The following is a 22,611-nucleotide window of genomic DNA, read 5'->3' on the forward strand; positions in this document are numbered from 1 at the left end:
CAGGTTTTTTAATGTGCTGACAATTTATTTTACAAATGCATAAAAGCACAACTTGTGTGAAAAAATATAACAATACAATCAACTACAAAACAGTAGACTATCACACACAGTCTGCAAGATTCTTTTTTTCTTCGAATTGTTTGTCTACTGCAAGTGAAAGGGCCTGAAGAAAAGTTGTCATTGTAACACTGGGGGACTGAAAATAAGAGAACATTTTGTTAGACACACTACAGCAATAGGCAGACATAATATTTTACATACAAATCACAGTATTTAAAAGAGAACTATTGGAATTTCATGTAACAAAAATTTCAAAATGCTATAAACCAAACTGCAAGCTTATTTTAAATCAGCTAGCATAGCAAAGTCAAAGTCAACCTGTGCAAAGTCTGCAGTCACAATAACTGTAGATTTGCTTAAAAACAGGTTTTTAACAAATTATTATTTATAAAGTGGCAGAGGTTTGGGGTTTTTTTTCAGCAAGAAATTATAAGAGCACCAATATCAATGTTCAATAATTTAATTAAAAGTAGAATGTTCTTGGGCAGGTCAATCCCACCTATCTTCTTCAATCCCATTCTAAATTACAGGCAGCACGTAATTGTTTCAGTCTACAAAGGTACAGAAACAAGATGCAATTTAGATTAAAAGGGAGGTTTGGACCAATCTTTAACTTCAGGCATTGTTCAAATGTCCTCCTGCCTGTCTCAAACCCAACCCGAAATATAATGAACAGAATAAATTCACTTGAATATAATAAACTTACTTGAATATAAAGTGCATGTGCTAGGAAAGGAAGCTTTCTCAGGACCCGGCCACCAAGACCTGCACTTTTTCTAAAACAGAGACAAGTGCTGCTTAAATGCTAAATATCCACTCTTAAAAGAAGGCCTTTCCTATTTTTGTGTTTCTCCATTAAGTTGCTCCAAAAAAACCTCAGATGACAATTCAACAGGCCACTTGCAGCTCTTTTTGCAGGAGCAGGGATTGAACAGACAAATTCTGTTTATAGGAGGCTACACAGCACAGTACAGAAAAGGCAGCAAGGTACAGAAACAGCACAGGCCCAGCTGCCTGCCAATGCTTACATCAGGTCCTTCATATCGTTGTGCCGATCTCATGAACTGGGGGGAATGTCTACAACGAAACAGCATGGTACAGACACAACCACTTTTGGAAGGACTGGGAAAAAAACTGGCTTGAAGGCTGGACCTTATGGGTACTGCCTGTCTCCTTCTACCCACCATTTACACACAGTTTCCTTCGCCTCACCCACTTGCTATATGTTTGCATCTTCTCCAAGCACCACTCTGTGTATGTAAAATGCAAATCTCTGTGCCTGGAAAAACTTACTTGTTTTTACTTCACTCCTCACTAGTTAAGACTGCATACTTCAGAAATAGAAAAAAACCCACACTTGCCCGACCATACAAATATTACTTTGTTCCATAGGGACCAGCACTTATGAAAAAACCACTGCTTGATATTGTGAATATAATTTTTATTGTTTCAAGAACTGTTATGCTGCAGTGAAAGACCATTTGCTCTACCAGCATACTCAGCAAACCGCAACACTGTCCATTTACACTTCACTCCTTTCCCTCTTGTTTCTGTCCACTTATATCTCCAGGCTAAATACTGATCTAGCAGATGGTGAGGATTTCAAGACACTTTCCTAGCAGGACCTAAGGCTCATGCTATTTCTGCAAAAGTGCATTACAATTCCCAACATCCACTGAAACATAAGGCTAATCCAGCCAGCAACTTGTCAAGAGGAGTTCAAATGGCAGAGCACAAACCAGACGCAGTACTAGGCCAAGCCAGATCTGAGACTAAGAAATGTTAGCAAATTGTGATTGCTTCCACTTTTTGTCCCCTGAAGGTTTTTGCACTTTCCCAAACAGAAAAAAATTTGAGTTGTTTCAGATCTCCAGTTGTTAAGAAATTAGGTTACTTTTATACATCATTCCACAATTCAGTATATATATATGAAAAAAGTAGAATTTCAGAATCTTACCTTGAGATTTCTTTTAGTACAAGGCTTAACTTTGACACATTATTTTCTATGAAGCCAATCATCTCGAGCTCTCTGAGTGTCAGAAGCTGCTGTCGAGGATATATTATTTGACACTAGAAATGAGAGTTACACACTGTTGTATGAAAAATAAATGTATTCAAAATTAAATCTACAGTAAGAGTGGAAATACAGAAAAGGAATGAAATTTATGTATTTTTGTTACTTAGGAAGTATGATTAAAATGTCAAATTTAATAAAATATAACATTTTACAGTTTTGCTTTCAAGTATTACCTTCATCAGTTCTTCTAGGCAAGAAAGATATATTCTAAATATTGCTGCAGTCGATGGAGGTCCAATGTATTGTTTTATGTCAGCCCTGTCTACAAAGGCCATGTCAATTTTCTCTGTAATATTTGAAGTAGTCAGGATAACTACATTGGGATACCTTCAAGACAAAAACAGATTTTTAGGTCACATGTAAAAGATTTATCTCCTTTTGTGACTGGCAAGTTGTGACATTCCTTCTTATGATTCAAATCCTTTTAGGTAGTAAGCTGCCACATCAGTCTTGTCAATCAGGAATTACATTAAATGACTGAAGCTCTTGGCCAGTGATCACCAGACTATTTCAGTGCATAGTGTCTTTCCTTCAGCTGCTTCTCAAGTGTCCATAGTTCCTCTAATCCTATTTCACAGGTGATATACATTAACTATCTAGAACCTACTGGCATAGCTTCTGACACACACACAAAAAGATTATGAAAAGAAGAATTGTAAATTTGAACCTTTAATCAACATGTTTTCCATTTCAATTTTGATGTCTGTTCTCCAAGCAGACATCATGACGATCTGTCCTTTTGCTCTCCGTATCTTTAAGGGAAGCATACTGTCCAGAGATTTGATTGTCCACCCAGGTATGTGTAAAATATTCTGCTGGATTACTCCCATTTCTTTTCAAAACTAGCAACATTAACAAAGAATACTTCACAAACCAATCTGGTTTAGTATTCCAAGCAGGAATTGAAATTCAGCAGGAATAGGGATACTGAAATTGTCAACTACCTTTTGCTGTTGCCGTAATATGAAAACAATACCTTTTAATCTGGTCTATTTGTGTCAGTACAGCATTCACCACACGAATAGCATCTGAAGGCTCTGTGCCTGCCTTGAAGGCACTGCGGGCTGCTGTGAGGCTTTCCACCTACAGAAAACCAAACCAATCAACCAAAACAAGAACAACAAAATCACCAAACACCAAAAAACCCTGAAAGATCGCACTTTTGGAGTCCTGGCAGCGAACAGGTAACTCATGCAATACACCTCCAGATCCCCATATACCTGCTATCTAAAACTCCATCTTCAAAATCTTTTGTTAAGTAGGAATTTCCAGGGAGAAAGAAAGGCATGTCAAGGAAGCAAAGTGTAGTGAGGGAAATTCCTGTTTAGAAAGCAGAATGGAGGCTGGTTTTCATTTTAAATTTTGGAAGTGGAAGAAATGGGACACACCACCAGAATAATGAATAGGTTGAATTTAAGAGTGAGCTTCCCCACAGGAACTCCAACATGACAAAGTTAGTAAGGTACATGCTTACTGAGCTGCTAATGTATGCAAGTTTGAAGAAAATCTAACGGCAGTGAACGGAACCTCTAAAACTCATGTTTTTTAGCGCTTTACAAAAAATGGAAGAGTGCAAATGATACAAATCTGGGCTACTTTGAAGTTTAAAACAATATTCCACTTGTAAACATACAAAGCAAGGGAAATTCCACCAAGAAAGGTTTCAAGTAATTTTCAGCTGGAATTTGCCTGCTAAGTCATACTACGTTCCTTCCAAACATCTCCAATCTGCAGGAATTAAGACTAAAATTCACTCATCTGCACAGTTATGTAGCTTACAAAATAGCATAAATGTGCTTTTATTGTTCTTTATGAATGAGCACTATTGCAGCTCCTTCCCATCAATTTCCTTTCTTCTAAATTTTATGTACAACAATGCGGTTGGAATCATACCTCATCAATCAGTACAAATACAAGAGCATCTCTGTCATCAACTAACTCTTGGATCTTCTGGAACATCTTGGTTACAAGCTTGCCACTCTAGAAAGACACCATATGCATATGTTTAACTATTTCCTTACCACACAACTTTCTAAGGCTTATAATATTTAAAAGTGTAAATACCTGGGTTTTAAAACAACTTTCTAATGTAACTTCTCTTTAAGCATTCTCAAACACATTAGTTATTCTGAGCAATCTCTGGTGTGCATACTTAGGAAAAAAGCTCAACAGAATAATTACAGTGTAATTTCTAAAAGTCAAAGTTTATTTTATTAGCTGCATCAATACATACCTCAGAAAACCATTTAGAGAAAAGGCTATGGCTGTTTATCTCAATTAACTGTCCATATCTATACCTAAAGTATGAAAAGAAAAAGAAGTATCAACTCAATTGTAAATAAAATCAGTGATATCCTTAACTTCTGTAAGTCTCATTTCTGACATTCTGACCCTGGAATTCTGTGAATTAGTACTTTAAATTACTCACCTTTCAAAACACAATACATGTTTTATCAGTATTATTTTTGTTGCTGGAAATTGTCATGTTGCTGAAAATGTAACTAGAATTCTGTACATTAAATTGCTATTAGAATTTCTTCATTAGAACAGGGTAAAAGTTCCCATGACAATTGCCTCATTCTTCTCTTTGTGTAAGATTTTCTTCAGTATAGCAAGAAGTGACAAACTATCTCAACCACACATTATACAGCACATGATTTTCACACATTCAGCTTGGGCTAGAGTCAGATCATGACAATAATTACGCATTATTTATGCTACACCTTGTATTTTATATAACTTTTTTTTTTTTTTTTTATATAAATTTGTTAAGTTGCTATGAACTTTAAGGCTATTTCTTGTAACCTGTCTGATATACAAACTGACCTCTGTAGATTGTGGCATTCAGACAATCTAAGTACAAAAGAAATTAGTTTAAAAATTGCTACCTAATAAAACCAGGCTCTATCAAACATGAAGAAACAAAACCCAAAATACTCTTTGGTCCTTTGCCCTTTAATCTTCATTGATGTACAATGCGAGCAAAAATTTCTGTACTGCCACTGGAATTTCTTTAACACACCTGGGCACAAATAATTACACATTTTAAAAGGCACTGAAAACCCTAATCAGTCTAGCAGATTAATTTTATTGCTAGTCTGGTGCTCTACAAAAAAGAAGACACATTAGCACTAGGTACAAGTTATTTGAAATCAAATATGAAATATATACTTGGGCTAGTGAAAAAGAACAACTAAGTCTAGTAAGCTAAAGTGAAAAATTTCCAAAAAATTATCACCTGTATGACAGTCGAATTGTCAGTTTCTGAGCCAATGCTTTACAGAGAGAAGTTTTCCCAGTTCCAGGAGGGCCTGGTTTGAAATCAGATCCAAACATTACACAGAGTCTGCATGAGACTGTTAATGACATCGTACAGCTTTTTAACTATTTCATTACCGCACTAATTGTAGAGTAAAAACACAGCAGACAATGATTGTGTACGCCAGAGTATTTTGAGAAAATTGCTTACTTGACTGCCATCTCAGAGCAGAGGTTTTATTTTATACACTTTTCAATTATTAGTGTAGTTAGTGTAACAGTTTGTATGCAGATACCATGAAGTTAAAACACTCAACAGCCAGAGAAGCAAAGTGTATCACCCCAGCAGGGCTAATGCTTATCAGCATTCTCTGTCATCAGTGCTATGCTTAAACTTGTATCTTCCTGAAACATACTCTTCTAACATGGAAAACAGAAACATATCATGATCAGTTTGATCAGCTGCCCACTTTCCCAGAAATTTCTTCCTTGGGGCAACCCAGATCATCTTGGAAACTATAATCTGGGACAAATCTTCTGGATCTGACTTAATACACTGTGGAAGAGACACAAAGACTTTCACCAAACAGTTAAGTACAAGCACAGTTAATAGGGTATGAGTCGGAAATAAAGCCTTTCAAACAAAAACATCCTGAAGCTTCTAAATTGACAGTTGTAACTGAAGTACAATCAACAGGTATTTCCACATGACCTTTTATTTTTGAATACCAGTCTTGATGACAAAATCAATGCAAGACACATTTTGTAAGAAAATGGGTTCAGTTCATGCTAATCTTGTTTGGGGTATAACCTCCACAGTAAGCTGAAGGACTGACTGAAAATTTCAGCTTCACTGAAATAATAGTAACTAAACTAGCAAGAGCTGGCAATAGAACACAGTGTCAACAACACAACACACGGATTGATTTCACAGTTTCCTCAAAGCTTTTATAAAGCTCTAACTAACAAAATATTTAGTACTGCGATAGAAGTTTAACTGAGATATGCCTCCTAATATCTTCAGTATCTGCACTATTTTTGGTCTTTACGTAAAAATGCAACAATATCACTTAAAAATTAAAATTAAGAAATCCATGGTTGTCACCCCACTGTAAACTTTAGAATTTAAATTCATGCAAAACATAGTACATGTGAGCATTGATTTGACTCTGACATTACATTTCATCTAAATTTGTACTATTGAAGGAATATTTCTCTGCTGCTTTCTTATCACCTCATTTCACTACACAGGACTGCAATACAAGTCTTTCCAGAAGGAAAGTATAAACTGATGTCCAATGAATCTACTTGGTTTAAAACAAATCATTCTTACCGTGCAGCAAAACAACTCTGTTCCACGATATCAGGTTACTGTCAACATTTTTGTCGGAAAATAATAATGTTGTCGTCACATAATCGAGTAACTAATTGAAGAGGACAAAAAGAAAGACACAAATTAGAGACATAACAGCAAATACAACTGCAAATAGAATCAATCTCTAATGATGTCTATTTTGTACTCATAACAACAACAACAAAAAAAAGAGCTCATGTCTTTTACTCATAAGCAAATTTATTTCTGCAAATAAATTTCTGTCCTGCCCTCAAGAATAAGAATAGTACTCAGCACAAATGTAGTTCTGGACCTTTTAAATGAATAAATTAAATGCTTTAAGGAAAGGAAATTGATTTCATTTTCCATTGTCCCATGTACTGTGTATCTATAAAACACAAGCCCAAGCACAGAGACTCGAAGACTCAAACTCTGGGTCCTGTTCAGATGTTGTACAGCTATACATTTGTTCAGTTTGTTGTAGTCAGTCCACCAAACAAAGCATTTCCTGTCACATTTTATTTCCTTTTTACTGAAGCATTTGTATCAGCTGTTGCAAGGAATTTGTAGATTATTCATCCTTCCAAATACGTGAAGTTGCACGTATTTCCCGGAATGCTTGCTTCTAAAAATACTGCAGCTTCATTTTAGATTTATCTAGAGTTAAGAAGTAGAGAACTCTTTCAACAAAATGAACTTCAGGTGTGACTCTGTAGTGACTTTTACCTATAATAACACGTGATACCACATTATCTTCTGTTGCTCTTACCTGTAACCAGCTTTTGATCCCTACGTGTTAACGGGACAATACAATGGTGCTCCTGCAATATCTCATGCTAGAGATGGAGTAATTACACAACAGCAAAAACAACTGAACTTAATCCACATATTTTTCAAAATTCTATCGACACTGAAAATTCACAGCAACCATTTCAGAGTCTGTAGAACCCAACCATGCTCAGACATTTCCATGGTTTAAAAAATGAAGATTTATCACAATTTTAAAGACGTAGTTCTAGTTTTAGTTATTAAAAGCAACCACTTCTTTCTACCCATATACACTGACACTCAACAGTGATCAGCTTGCTGTTATTTAGTACACCATCAGGTCTAATTAAATAGTCTTGTCATTTCACAGATGACTTGGAAAGCTGTTCCATAAATTTGACAAATGTGTATGTATTGATTGACATTTATCTTATAAATGAAGAAGTACAATCACTGGAATGTTTCGCTTTTCTATATTTGGTTATAAAGGCTTAAGCAAGAATATTGTGTCTATGGTATAATGATAAGGTAATGAATTAATTAATTGTGTCCAAGAATTTCATTTAGAAGCGGAATTGAACTATTTGTGAGTTTTATTTGCATCACAATTACTAAATTTCTGGTTACAGTATTACTGTTCTACAAGCTCTGGCAGTTACCAGCACAACCTCTGATGAATGCACAGGATCTTTAAGCTAGAAAATGACCCCATGGAACCGTTCTGTTTCTTTCCAATGTCTTACCAGTATTCAAATGGCAGGGCACTCAGCTCTGGTCAAATCATTGAATGTGTATTTACACAAACAGTAACAGTGCTGGCTGACATTACTGCCAAGCTCATTAACTGTTTAGCCGCTGCCAGAAACAAAGTTAAACTCCCATTCCCTTCTGCTCAGCCTGCACCCGTATCTCCATAGGACGCAGCAAACTTCAAACAGGCTTCATTTCGGCTTTTACTTCTCCTCGAGCTATCTTAATTGTTATTCATTTCCAACTTACGTTTGATTTTACTTCAGTGTCATAGATAAGACTTTCCCAAAGGCCGTGGAATTCAGCTGCAAAAGCAATATATTATATACCTGTTTAGGATAAATCAGTCTGGAAACTTGTAACTCATCATTGCAGCACAAAACACAGTTTTGAGCATTTTAGTTATGCTCAACTAAAATGAAGAATTACGAACAGATATATGAAAACAAGTAAAGCATCTGTGGGGAAAAAAAAAGAGTTATTTTTCTCAAAATGCAAACACCACTTTCTAACAGACAAATTCAGCAGTTCCCCAGCTTCTATTTCCTCGAATAATTGCGATGAGAAATTGTTAATTTCTTAACATGAAATAAAAAATATCGTTCCTTCCATCCTTAGTAGAGGATGGACTTACATTTCACCAAGAGAGCAATGAAAAGTTGTGGTAGGAGGAGGGTTCTAAGACAAATTTATCATTCAACTTTGTTTTTTTTTTTTTGAAACATCAAGATGTAGAGCATGTACCAGAATAATGCATAAAAACCTAAAGTTGTCATTTGAGTATCTATCATTCCCAGCTGTTGGCTTCTAACTTGCAGCGTAGAAAGCAAAAAAAGACAGAACAACTATAAACCACAAAATTGTGACAATAATGTCAATGTACCAGATTTAATTCTTCCTGAAAACAAATGTAATGGGTAGTTAGGCATTTCACAACATGGAAAGAGTAGGAAATGTTTCAGAATTAACTGTCTCCTGAGCTTAAGCTCACACCTGTGCTTCTTCTTCCTGGCAGGGAAGCCAACTTCCCCAAGCACAGGCAGGTCTTGCTCTATCACAGAGGAAAGCCTTGTATTTCCTCTCCAGAAAGCAAGGACTAAATCTCTTTACTTCGTTTGTCTGTTTCATATATAAGAGCAGTACTGTCTTGGGGGCTGGAAGCCAGCAGTGAGGTCTGGAAAATGAATATTTAAAGTGATGAGTGTCTTGTGGGTCTTCAAGTTAAATAAAATTTGTAATGCCACCACCAGGGTTAAAAACTTGCATGCTTCTGATTATGACTATATGTTTTAAACCACAAGACCAGTTATTTCCTCACATCCACAAGTATTACAGAAATAAATGATGTTTAGCAGCAGTTCAGTCAAAACCACAAAGAAAAAGGTCCACATATATTTGTTCTATAGACAAACAACAAATACAAATACTACCTTTAACAGGTAACTATAAACACTTTTAGCCTTTGTAATATTTTCTTTCATTGTTCTAGAGCTTCCAGAAATGTCACACAGGTACCTGCTGGTAGCACCCAGTGGTGAGCTGTAGTGATATCCTCATTCTCTTCTTCCAGGTTTTCAGAGGTTGGTCCTCCTTCATTCAGATGAAAAATATGAAGAGAAAGACTGCTTTTGCTCAGGTCAATAGGCTAGAATGAACATAAAAAGACTTGTAATCTGTCATATTTCTCATTCAAAGCTAGTTGAACAAAGGAAAGTTACAGTTCTCAGCTGGCATTTATCTCTGAAGCCTACTACCTCTGTTTCAGACCTTACTAAGTGGTATAAAAAAGATTTAGCCGCCTTTTCCTAGTTATACTAGTCAGCCTAAGAAGAGATACTACATCATCCTACAGACTTTGTCTTGCTTATGCCCTTGGGGTACCACCAGTCTACCTACAATCAGTTCAGGGGCACATGAACAGAGCTGCACATTCTTGACTGGGAATACCTGTCTGTCCTTCAGTTTCAGCTCCGTATCCACAATCGACACAGACTGCACATTGTTGTTAAGGAAAGGGTCGTCAAACTCTGTCCACTTGTAATCACCAAACACAATGTTGTGTCTGTTCAACAGCTTTAAGACACTCATCCTAATATCCTCTTTCTTGGCCGCACTAAAAAGAAAGAAACACCATTACTTTATGGCATTGACATTTATAAGGAAATTTGAATTAGTGTTGGAATGCATTATTTCATACACGAAGCCTTCATGGAAAACAGCTTCCATCTTACACACACCAAAAAAACCAACCAAATAACCAAACAAAAAACCCCCAACCTTAAAAACCAACCAACACAAAAAAACCCCCCAAACCACTCAACCCTCCTCCAACATTCTGCACGAAAAAAGAACCTGTCAGATTCAGCCTGTTTGCAAAAGCAACAAGCTGGATAGTTGTTTTTAATTTGTGCATTAAAAGACAATCCAAATAATACTATTTGCTCTGTTTGAGGTCCTATCAGGGGATACTGAATGAGACAGCTAGAAGACTTCAAGAATGAAAAGCAGTTATACAATCTGTGTTTCAGCAGGAAAACCAGAAAAACTCAGAGCCAAGCTACAGACCGAATTTGGTAAGCTTAGCTTGGAAGCTGCATTATACTTTCAGGACAGTTGAAACATCCGGATGGGGACATAATATAAGGAGAATTCCAGAAGAGACAAAAACTACAGGGAAAGCAATATTATTTGAAGATTTAACTTAATTTTGCAATTTCAATAATCTAAAACCAGTGCAAATTCTCAGTTCTCTGTAAGGCTGGCAAAAATACCACAGTGGATATTTTACACCTTGATTTTCCTAACATCTTGTACATGCTCTCCCATATCATCCAGATATCCAAAGTGGTAAGATAAGAACTGGATAAATGGACAAGGTGGGTTGGACTGTCCAGCTCAGAGGGCTGTGATTAGTACAAAGATTAAGCAGAGCTGTCAGTAACTTGGGTGGGGAAAGGTAGTGTGGTGCTGTTAGCATTGGGACCAGCACTGTTTTTGCATCCTTGACAATGGGATGGAAAGGAACTGCATCAAGTTTATGGATAACACCAAAGCAGGGAGAACTGTCAGTATTCTGAACAGGGAGGGACTGCTGCTCAGAGGGACCTCTGCAAGTTGGCAATATGGTTTGACTGGAAAATTTTGACGTTCAACGAAGGTAAACATGAAATCTTAGCTCTCCATCCACTGCCCAGATAACAGAACAGATCAGAGTCCAAGTGGATGAAATGCAGTTTTGCAGAAAAGGGCCCAGGGGTACTGGTGGACGAGTTGGCAATAAGTCAGCAGTGTGCCCCTTCTACAAATGAGGGCAACCTTATTTTAGGCTGTGCTACAAAGACTGCACATTTTAGGGAAAGCAACTGTTTCCATTTGCTGCTGGCTTTGTAAGACCACATCTGGAGTACTGTGTGCAGTTGTGAGCTCCGACATAAAAAGACAAGGATAAACTGGGGCAAACCCAGAACGCGGTTGATTATGAGACTGGATGACATGACACACAAGGTGAGACTGCGAGAAGTGTATTTGTTCAATCTTAGGAAGAGACACAGGTGTGGAAAACCCCTGGGAGAGCACAGAGAAAGCAGAGCTGGGTGCCACAGGCTCTTGCAGGCGCACACAACGAGGCCGAGAGGAAATAGGCACAAGTCACAGCAAGTAACGCTCCGATCAGAGACCTGCTCGACTTCTGGTGAACTTCCACATGGATCTGAACGCTGTCACACACGTTTGGGAGCGCTCGCTTCAAATCTCCAGCGGCGTCATCCATCTTTCTCGCTCCTAGGGGAAAAGCGATACCGAAGAGAAGAGACTTCCAGCGACTGCTACACGCTCACGGCACGGACAGCCCTTTCCCGCTGCCCCGTCGACGTGCACACTGCCCACCGCAAGGACCGGGTACGCGACCGGGACCGGGACCGGGACTTCCCTCCCTCAGGAGAGGGCGACGAGCCGCCTCGGGATACGCCGCGAGCGCAGTCGCACGTACGGGCGGGCGGGCTGCTCCCGCCTCAGCGCCGGGGAGAGGGAATGACCTCACGGCAGGCACGGCCTCAGGAGCGACGCGCCGGAGCGGCGGGAAGAGCGCGGGCGAGCCTAAGGCAGCGGGCACCCACTGCGACTGCCGCTGTTTGTAAAGGGCGCGCTGGGCGAGGCAGGGCCGGCCCCTCACCCGGATCTTCCTCCGCGGCGGGGGGGAGGGGCCGCCCGCCCTAGCGCTTCCGGCGGGGCCGGCTGCGGCTCCGCCATGGGGAAGAAGCACAAAAAGCACAAAGCCGAGAAGGCAGAATGGCGCTCGACCTCCGCCACCGCCTACAGCGGTAAGAGCCGGGAGGGCCTTTTTGTACCCGGGACGCGCCCCACCTCTTCCCCGGCGCGGCTGTTGGCGGGGTCTGGCGTCCCTGCGCGGGCTGGGGGGCCTGGGCAGAGACCCTGCTCCGAATGCCTGCTCCTGCCGGCGGCGGGGGCGGCCCGAGGAACGCGGGGCGGGGGCTGGGGTGTGAGTCCGAGCGTCTCCGTGCTTCCCACGGCTGCTCCAGAGGGGATCCGGTCGCTGCAGTGTTTGAGTGATGCTTAATTTCACCTTGCTCTGCAAGGATCTTGCGACGTTTTCAGGGGAGGCCGAAGAGTCGGTTTCTTACGTCTTGCAGGTTTGTGAAACATCACAACGTAAGACGTGCTGAAGGACTGTTTGTTAGATTGGATTTGTTAGTCTTAGTTATTGTTCTTTCCAAATGCATTGTGTGTGTTTTTGACTTGCAGCGAATTCTTATAAACAATAGTTCTAGAAGAAGCTTTGGAGCTGGGGTTGTTTAGCCTGGAGAAAAGGAGGCTCAGGGAAGACCTTATCACTCTGCAGCTGCCCGAAAGGAGGGTATAGCCAGGTGGGGGTCGGTCTCCTCTCCCAGGCAACCACTGAGAGAACGAGAGGACACGGCTTCAAGCTGCACTTGGGGAAATTCAGGTTGGACATTGGGAAGAATTTCTTTACAAAAGGGATAGTAGTTATGTATTAGAATGGGCTGCCCAGGGAAGTGATGGAGTTACTGTCCCTAGAGGTGTTTAGAAAACAACTGGATGTGCCACTTAGTGCCATGGTTTAGTTGACACGGTAGTGTTCAGTCATAGATTGGGCTCGATCTCACAGATCTTTTCCGACCTAATGGAGTCTGATTCTGTAATTGCTGCATGCTATTAGCTCCCTGTGCATTTATTAATTTTTATTTATTTATTTTTTAATATTTAGATTATGTGGATAAACCTTTGGAAAAACCCTTGAAGCTGGTTCTTAAAGTTGGAGGCAGTGAAGTGACTGAACTCTCTGGGTCAGGGCATGATTCTAGTTACTATGATGATAGATCAGATCATGAGCGAGAACGACATAAAGAAAAGAAGAAAAAAAAGAAGAAAAAGTCAGAGAAGGAAAAAGAAAAGCATCTAGATGATGAGGAAAGAAGAAAGAGAAAGGTGAGCTGTGATTTTTAAAATTCAGACACACCAGTCTTTGTGCTTGCTTATCACGTCTAAAATCTGGTGCAGAACTTCGTTTGTTTGTTTAAATCACTGTTGCAAGGAGCTTATTGTCTGGAGATAGCACTTCAGTAATGTAGAAAACCCATGTGTGTGAGTTGGTGTACTTTTGCCATTTAAAGGAGAAACCCTTGTGGTGATTCTGTGAACAAAATAAAAGCTTCCTTCTTGTAACCTTTTATTTTTCTTATTTATTTGCCTTGAATGAATGCTTCCGTTTTTCAGTTGGATGTTTTGTATTTTAGCCAGGTCACAAATGTGTTTTGCTACCCTTTTAGGGAGGTATTTTCAACTTTTCAAATAAATTTAGGCTGTGTTTATCTTCTTGAGGTGTGCCAAGTTACTGAACATTGAAATTGGTACGTTTACTCAAAACAGCTTCTGATCTGTTGAGTACTGTGGTATGTTGCTTTGGTTGGCTCTTGGAATAACCTGTATGCTTGGCTTTGTGGCTTTGTTAGTAGCAAGTAGTGTGGTCACCTTAGTTGTCTGTGTTGAACATTGAGGAGTTTGATTAAAATCAGCAATAAGGCATTGACAGCACAGTTACTTGTACAATTTAATTTTAATAGTATTTCTTTAATGTAGTAATGATTCTCTGGCATTTCTGCTTTTTAAATTCTTTCCTGTCATGTAGTTTTACTATTCCTGTATGATAGTTTTTTTGGTGCTACTTTGTGTACGTTTGTAGCTAAAATCGCTTCCAGTTGATTTTTTTTGTTTGGCTTGTATTACTTGGAAGTGACAGATCTCATATGATCGTTCAGAAGCTCTTGAATACACCACAAAGAGTGCACAATTTTCTTAGCGCAAATGTTTCAGGCTGGGACTTGAAATGTAGCAAAACCAGCTGTCCTTCGTACAAGATCTTGCAGTATCAGTTGCCTTTACTGAGTTGTGGGATGGGTGTTATTTGGATTTTTTTTCCCACACCTTCATTATTAATACATTCAAAATAAGCTAATGGATAGCTAAGTAACAAAACCGTGGTCTAGGGAAGGTTCAGGAAGTATGCTTTTCTGTGCAAACGTGGATAATGATTGCAGGATTTCAGGAATGACTTAGGTGTGCCTTTGCTTTGAAACTCAGGAAGAGATCATTAATTGCCACCACTGTTTCTTATGGTTCTTTTGTTGGCTGAGTTGTCACATACTTTACTCATTTCTGTTAAATGTGACAAACAACAAAAATACATTGATGAGAGCAGAGACACAGATTGATCTTTACTGAATAGTAAGTTAACTTTCTTTGCTCTCTGGTGTAGCTTATTATTGTGCAATTTTACATATAAATAGCTTCAGAGTTCAACAGTCTTTTCAACAAACGTGCAGGAATGATAGAACAATACTATATTAAATACAAAGTAGCAAAAGATGAACAGTCTAGTTTTAATTGGACAAGAAGATTGAAAAATTGGTATTGAAAATGTGTGCAGTATTGTTTAAACCATATTATGACTCAGATATTGAATAACTATTCCAAATTAAAAACATCACTGTTTCTTACCTTGTGGTGTGTGGGATTGCACATTCCAAGTCCGTCCTTCTAAAATATGTCATCTCTCTGCTGTACTAGGAAGAGAAAAAGAGGAAAAGAGAGAAAGAACAGTGTGACACTGAAGGAGAAACTGATGACTTTGATCCTGGGAAAAAGGTAGAGGTTGAACCTCCTCCAGATCGTCCTGTCAGAGCATGCAGAACTCAGCCAGGTGAGCAGTGTGAAAGATTAAATAATTTTAGTTCTTTTTAAAAGCACACAAAACAAAGCTTTTGTCAAAGGTACCAAAATGTAAAATTTTCATGAAGATTTACTGAAATGTAAGGACTTTACTTTTTCCAACATTCAGAACTTTCTGCTACTTGAAAAGTCAGTATTCCTCTTGGTGCTTCCATGTTTTAGTAGGTTTGTTTTCAGGCGACTCATGCTGCTAAGGACATCTGTCTCTGGCTTCTGTTCCTTGGCAGAATAAACCTCATTATAAAAGTATTATTGTGCGTAGTGCTCCCCTAGTTCCTTCTCCTCAGCATTTACACAACAGTGATCAGAATTTCTGAAACTAAGTTTCACTTAGTTCGAGGGAAAATACTCTTGTGGAGACTTCTTAGGTGTTGTTACGGTCTTTTTTTTTTTGTTTTCTAGTGTATGTGGAGTTCTAGTATCTCTATTCTCATGAAAAGGAAGTTGTGATAGCATGTCTCTAAAGACTGTAGACACCACCCACCACCCCTGTTTTTCATTTACAAATCTTCTTTAATTCTTATCACCAGACAAAATATTTGTCAGCTGTGTGTGGCAATTTTTACATGTTTAATCCTTTCAGATTTTGCCATGCTTTTTCTACGTGTAACCATTGCTTGATAATTAAAACTCATCCTTACTCAGTGGAAACCTTTACTTTAGAGAACTGTCAATTACATCATGATCTCAGTTACACATAAACCTGAAAATGTAAGCTAGTAGCAAAAAATTGTGTCTTTAGGAATATTGTGAGTCTTGTCTTTTGAATACTGCTCTTTGACTGGTCAAGTAATTCCAAGGGATTTTATAATTGTGACCACACATTAAATTGAGGAATGGTGGCCATCAGCTGTCAACGTAACTGAAATTTTCTGGTCAGAGTTTTATGTCTCTGGGTAGTCAGGAGCCTTAAAAACTGACAAGCTAAAAACTATTCCCTTTATTATTCTCTTTTCATCTGCTTGTAAAATGTTATTGGAAAGCATAGAAATTACCTGACGCATTATGGTTAAGAAAGGAAATGGCTTTCCTCTATCATGATGGAGAGTTGGATTTTCCATTCTTGATGCTTCTTTAATGTTTCAAACTTCATTAAAGCCAGTCTCTCTGAAGTAACAGGTAATTAACACGTAGTGTTTCTTGTGTAATCTGTACAGGAAGTGAAATTGTAATCATTACCTCTCTTGCCAGCAAATCTGCATCTGTTTGTCACTCTGTGATTGAAAGGTTCAGAGAAGCTGATTGCATTGGGTTTATGGTAAAGAAACCATTAAAATCGCATGACGAACATACTATAAAAATGTGGCTTTCCCAACTGCATTATTTGAGCAACCAAGTTTCACTTCTTCTGCAGAAATATATAACACCTTATTTTAATCTTATTAACACATCTTCTTAGAGCTACTAAACTTAGCACTACACCTGACTTAATGGGTACTAGGTTTTAATGTGATGGAAAAAAAAAGCTCAGAAAATAAAAGAAGAAATAGGTACTGTGCTTAGAAATCTGATGTGCTTTTGCTTTGAAATCCATGTCACATTCAGCTTCAGATCAGTACAAGCTGTACTTAGAGTAAGATTTCTCTCTGCTATTTATATTTTTAAATAAACAAATATAACTATATTCTGTTTCATTGCACTTATCTGTGTTTTCATCTCAAAATGCAGCTGAAAGTGAGAGCACACCGATCCAGCAATTACTGGAACACTTCCTTCGCCAGCTTCAAAGGTAGTAAATGTTACTGTGTCTTCAGCTGTGTTGGCAGTGTCTGATGCATATTTACATGTGTTACTTGGCAACTGCTTATCCTGGTTTTCTGCTTGAAAAGAGTGTCTAGAGACTGACTGTAATATATTTGTTAACCTTTGCAACCATGTGAGACCTGGTAATTTTTAAAGATAAGTTGAGGAAAATTATTACCAACTTTGCAATTCTAGCGTTGGGCAGGGAAATAAGTGTTTTGGGCAGAGGATACATTGCCGTTATAAATTTATTAAATACTAATGACTTAGCTTAGGGTTTAAAAGCCAGTTATGACTATAATTCTTTGAAAGATTGTTTTAATGAAATTTTGTTTTATTCAGTGTCGACTGTCAGATACAAAGCAAATTTAGACCTGGTTACTTGATAGTCCTCTTAATTTGGAGAGGCTTTTTATTTTACTGTTTTCTTAAACCTGTACTTCATGTTAAAAAAAAACCGTTCCTTTTTATTACGTAGCAATAAGCTGAATGTGGAACTAATTCAAAAAAATTAAACATTGTATTTATTTTTAGAGGACCTTATGAACAAGAAGAATTGAGGGTTTTTTTACAATTAAGCTGGAAGACCAAGTTAGAGAGTAGAGACATAGAAAACATACAAGAATTAATTAAGAAATACAAGAACTAACTTGAATTGATCATTCGATCACTGAATTGAACTGAAAGACATTTTTAATGTCTTTCAAAAAGTGTACATATGTGAAATCAAAATGCTCTCTTTTATCAGAAAATTTTTCAAACATGCATCTGTTTTATGAGAATGTTTTTTGTGTTTTTCCTGTTTTAGCTAGTACTATTCTGTCATTAATGTGCTACAAAAGCAAGGATCATTTTGTTTGCTGCTGTAAATCTAAATTTATTGTTTTTATTTTTAGGAAAGATCCTCATGGGTTTTTTGCTTTTCCAGTCACGGATGCCATTGCTCCTGGATATTCCATGATAATAAAACACCCTATGGATTTTGGTACGATGAAGGAAAAAATTGCAGCAAATGAATACAAATCAGTCACTGAATTCAAGGTGAATTAATAGAGATTTAGGTATTTCACAACTAGTAAGAAACTGAAGATTCTTTTTAACTGTAAAAGCCTTTCTTACATTAATTAATGCTCATTTTTTTCAGAACTGAACTGAATGCTTTTGTATATTCAGTGTGTTACAAATAATCTGTCAGATTCTACTACAGTCTTCTATAAATTACTGTGGAAACCCAGACCATGTTCTAAAGTTCTGTGGAATTTATGCTGCTAAACTTTACCACGAGTAAGACTACCACAAAGACTTAGGCCATTGAGCTCATTTCCTTTTTCTTCTTTTAATCTAGACCTTGTTAGGTTGATTAAAATGTAGTTTGGACCTGTCTGCAAGAAACCTGTGGATATACTGAAGCTCCTTGTATAAGAGTCAATAACAACTACGTATTTTTTATCTTTAATTGTCCTGTTTTTCATATAACTTCATTTGAAATTATTTTCAGGCAGAAACTTACTTGGCAAGGTTATTTGCAACTTAACTTAGTTATTTAGTGTATTATTGCTGTAATAATTTATTAGGTGCATCATGGTTTTACAAACAGTGCAGTAAGAAATGTTTTCATGGTATTGCCAGCTCCTGAAGGAGAGTTTTCCTTAATTGATTCATGAAGGTCTATTAGCTGCCTTCAGAATTGCTTTTCCTAGAGTGATACTGATGTAACAATAGCCTTGGCAGAGAGCATTGGTTTGTTTCTCAGGGTTAATATCGTCTTTTGAAAGGTCCAGCAAGGTGAGCAAAGAAAGGTTTACTTTTCTTACAGATGCTTTGACAAAGATTATTCTGTTTTGTTAAATATGCTATAGAGATTTATAGGAAATGGTAAAAAAGGATTCGTAATAGCATTGCCATTAGCAATGCCTTCAGATCTCTAAAATCTATCTTGCTGGATTGTCTTATTTAAGAACTTTAAAGGGAAGTTTGAGTGGGAGCTCTGTGGCTGTTTAGTTACAGGCAGGGTTGCAGCATTGAAACTGGTGGGATAGAACCTAGAAAAGAAATGAAAATTGTAGTATTTTTTAGACTGACAGATTCTTTTTTTCTGAAGGACTTAGCTTCTGCTGGTAGTCCGAGCAGTAATAAAAGTTTGCTGAAAGTCTGCCCATGTTAGAGTGAAAAAGGAATTGGACTCTCTATCTAGATACACGAGGGTAGCTAATCACACAGAACTACAAAGCCATAAGCTTTGTAGTACAGAAATGAAGTTTGTAGGTTTTTAACCTCTGAAACAAGGTCTGCTGAAAAGGTTACCTTTCTGATATGACTTGCTGAGGCTAGTCACAAGACGGTCTGTCTAAGAGTAGAGTCTGCAAGAACTCTTTCCTGCATTTAGAAGAGGGGCAATTGCTGCAGAAAACTCACCCGTTTTGCTGCAGGAAAAAAGGGTCTACTTCAAAGTCGGGCTTTTCCTGCAGCACTTGAAAGGCCATCACTAGAAGTGTAGCTTACATGCACTTTTTTGTCTGCTTCTTGGCCCATGGTTTGCTCCTCCATGTCACCTTCTGAATTTTTGTTTTTGTGATGGTCTCGTTAATTGGAGGCAGAGGGCTTGAATGCTGTAAAAAGTTGCCTTGGTGGCTCGGTCCTTCTGGTGATTTCTCCATTTCTTCTGTTTGGTCCATTTGGTTAAGGAGAAAATGTTACATATGGCATTCAGGAAAGACTGTGTTTTTTATAACCAAAAGCCAGTTCCAAAGGAAACTGAGCATCTTGGAGAGGTAAAAAAGACTCAAACCTTTGCAATTCTGTTTTTGGCTTGCATTCATGAGCCTGCTGCTAGAATATTACTGTGTTCTTCACAGAGCTGCCAAGATGGAATGGTATCTTCCAGTCATTTAACAAAGGACTTGAAATGTTTACAGTTCTTTTGTTTTGTATTTTACAGGCAGATTTTAAACTGATGTGTGATAATGCAATGACTTACAACAGACCAGATACTGTTTACTACAAGCTAGCCAAGAAGATACTGCACACAGGCTTTAAGATGATGAGCAAAGTAAGAGACCTATTAAAAACAAAAAGCAGAAACTTTGGGGGTTTTTATGCTACCATACTTAAAAGGAACATAGTAGCAATGATAAATGTTATTTCACCCATCTGTGATAATTATAGCAGTGCCAGTTAGTGCTGCTATATTTAAGGGCTTGATGGCATTCTTGTTATAAGTCAATTTTTACTTATTTCTCAACCTTACCTGCACTACTGATGTCTGTAGGAGCTTCTTTCAGTGAAAGCTGTTGAGATCCACATATATCAAACTCTACTGTAAAATCCTAATTCTGGCTGAAACTTTGAAAGCAAGATCTCATTTAAGTTTTATTTCTGCATAAACAAGAAAGCACTACTGTTTTCAAGGTGTTGGGTGTAGGGGAGTTTTCAGAGGTGTTGCAAATACTTTTAACTCAAATACAGTTGTTGGCTTGTCAAATGAAGGCTTTTTTGTGAGCTGCTCTGTGTGTGTGCACGTGTGTGCGTGTGTGCATGTGTTACAGTGATGGTAAGTTTTGTGTAAAATAGACAGTTGTTTTTGCATATGCAGTTTGTTTGTTTGTTTGTTTGTTTCTCTCTTGATAGTTGGGCTGCAGAAATTCTGATGCCATGCTACCATGACCAAATCATGTTGCATCGCCATTGGGAACGAGACATTAAGAACAAAATAAGGCCATGGCCATTCCCATCCCATCCCATTATCATAGCATCTTGGCTATGAGGGAAAGGTTAAGTCCCTGCCGCTCTGTCCTTTCTGATTCTAGGAACGGCTGTTAGCTTTGAAGCGCAGCATGTCGTTTATGCAGGACATGGATTTTTCTCAGCAGGCAGCTCTTTTGGGTGATGAAGATACAGCAGTTGAAGAACCTGTTCCTGAAGTTGTTCCTGTACAAGCAGAGACTACCAAGAAATCCAAAAAGCAAAATAAAGAAGTTATTAGGTAAAGGTTTTAATGGGCGTGCTTACTGGCTTGTTGCAGCTTTTGTGGTATTGCACAGCAGCAAAGAACTGAGAAAAAAAACCCAGCATTTTTCTTTGAGGTCCATAGGATAAATGGGCAATTTTATTGTATTTTATTTGTTTATTTATAGAACTTGTTTAATAACCCAGTGATTCCCAACTTGAAGCAAACAATTCAAAAGAAGACTGCATATTCTTTTAAACACTTAAAATTAATATCTATAGAGATATTTTTATTCTTCTTTATATTAAATAATGAGTGGTTTCTTCTCATGGTGGTTAAAATGTTACTTTATTTTGGATATAGCCACAAATACCTTTTGCATTTTGTCCCTTTTTTCCCTTTCCTGAAGTAGTCACATCAAAATGTAAGAGATTCTTTCCAGGATGGCAAAGTGGCCCCAGATCAGTGAGTGATTTTATTTAACTTTAACCTTATCTGGCAGGTTATGAAGGTACAGGAGATTATTTCTGGAGCAGATGATAACATCTCCCCAGTGAAATCTTATTAAGCTTCGTTGTAAAATACATTGCTAGTGCAATAGTAATCCTCCAGCTAACAGGCACCCCATGTCACAAATTCATATTTTTATAGCTAAAATTGAATGTTAGTAAAATAGTTTTAAAAATCGCAGTTTAATCAATTTATTTTATGAGATTTTAGCAGAAATCATGATATACAAGCAACTTATGTTGTTCAGTATTCTTGCATAGACATCCAAAGATAGACTGCGAGTTTAAATTGTAGGGCATTCTATCTGCTGGAACTTCATGGAAAAAATACTGCAACAGAGCATCACTGGTCATGCCTTAAATAATCTGATCGTGTAGATATGTTCTGCAGGTTTCTTTTTAAATCTCCAGAGTAAAAAAAGTGAAATATACCATGTTTTTTAAAAGTAAACCTTAGAGTTCTCATCAGCCACTTTTTATTTATTACACTTTCAGCATTTTTGTAATCTTTAATGCTGATGGAAGAGGTAGTATTCTAATGGAGGTTTTTTTTGGAAACAGAAGACTGCAACCATGTATCTTCAAAAATAATTTTAAACTGTAATTTTCTGCGGTAGAAACTCTTCTACTGATAACATACAGAACAAATCTGTTGCTGTACCATAGAGAATTTAAAAAGTGTAACTTGTCCCTTGTTTAATGGGTTGTGTGTAGAAATCAGCTGAAAGCACCTTTTTGTAAACAAGAGTTGAGGGGTTGGTGCTTTGGTTTTTGATTGTTTGTATTTTCTTAGAAGACGTGATGATTTGGTTTGTGTGGTGTCCAGCTACCTTCCACATCCAGCATTAATTCTTGCATAAACTCAACTACAGGAGTAACATTTTACTTTGTCACAGAGCAA

At 37.9% G+C, this 22,611-nt stretch overlaps 2 protein-coding genes across 12 annotated transcripts in view; one reads left to right on the top strand and one right to left on the bottom strand.

Annotated features, from left to right (window-relative positions):
- TRIP13 (thyroid hormone receptor interactor 13) lies at window positions 1-12,677 on the bottom strand. Of its 4 annotated transcripts, none has more exons than XM_048296063.1 (14): window positions 12,609-12,677; window positions 11,924-12,026; window positions 10,194-10,359; window positions 9,762-9,891; window positions 8,496-8,551; window positions 6,729-6,819; window positions 5,376-5,448; window positions 4,371-4,434; window positions 4,031-4,117; window positions 3,114-3,220; window positions 2,311-2,464; window positions 2,018-2,130; window positions 767-836; window positions 1-196 (listed from the first exon to the last, which is right to left on the bottom strand). In XM_048296063.1, exons 2-14 carry the CDS (start codon window positions 12,013-12,015, stop codon window positions 101-103), a joined length of 1,299 nt encoding a protein of 432 aa, XP_048152020.1. In that variant the 5' UTR covers window positions 12,016-12,026; window positions 12,609-12,677; the 3' UTR covers window positions 1-100. The 4 variants fall into 4 exon arrangements, with proteins under 4 accessions (XP_048152020.1, XP_048152012.1, XP_048152004.1 ...); XM_048296055.1 differs by lacking the exon at window positions 12,609-12,677 and adding an exon at window positions 12,281-12,414; XM_048296047.1 differs by lacking the exon at window positions 12,609-12,677 and adding an exon at window positions 12,235-12,414.
- The window catches only part of BRD9 (bromodomain containing 9), a 24,435-nt gene continuing 14,262 nt past the window's right edge, over window positions 12,439-22,611 (top strand). For 3 of the 8 annotated variants that reach the window (XM_048295996.1, XM_048296021.1, XM_048296027.1), the window contains exons 1-7: window positions 12,440-12,565; window positions 13,492-13,712; window positions 15,351-15,483; window positions 17,181-17,241; window positions 18,152-18,296; window positions 20,194-20,304; window positions 21,062-21,237. In XM_048295996.1, coding sequence (XP_048151953.1) covers window positions 12,493-12,565; window positions 13,492-13,712; window positions 15,351-15,483; window positions 17,181-17,241; window positions 18,152-18,296; window positions 20,194-20,304; window positions 21,062-21,237 — 920 coding nt within the window. In that variant the 5' untranslated portion in view covers window positions 12,440-12,492. Of the gene's footprint in view, window positions 12,566-13,491; window positions 13,713-15,350; window positions 15,484-17,180; window positions 17,242-18,151; window positions 18,297-20,193; window positions 20,305-21,061; window positions 21,238-22,611 lie in introns of all 8 variants that reach the window. The other 5 variants (XM_048296002.1, XM_048296031.1, XM_048296014.1 and 2 more) reach the window with 4 other exon arrangements.

This window comes from Corvus hawaiiensis, chromosome 1 (assembly GCF_020740725.1).
Source record: "Corvus hawaiiensis isolate bCorHaw1 chromosome 1, bCorHaw1.pri.cur, whole genome shotgun sequence".
In the NCBI taxonomy this organism is placed as follows: domain Eukaryota; kingdom Metazoa; phylum Chordata; class Aves; order Passeriformes; family Corvidae; genus Corvus; species Corvus hawaiiensis.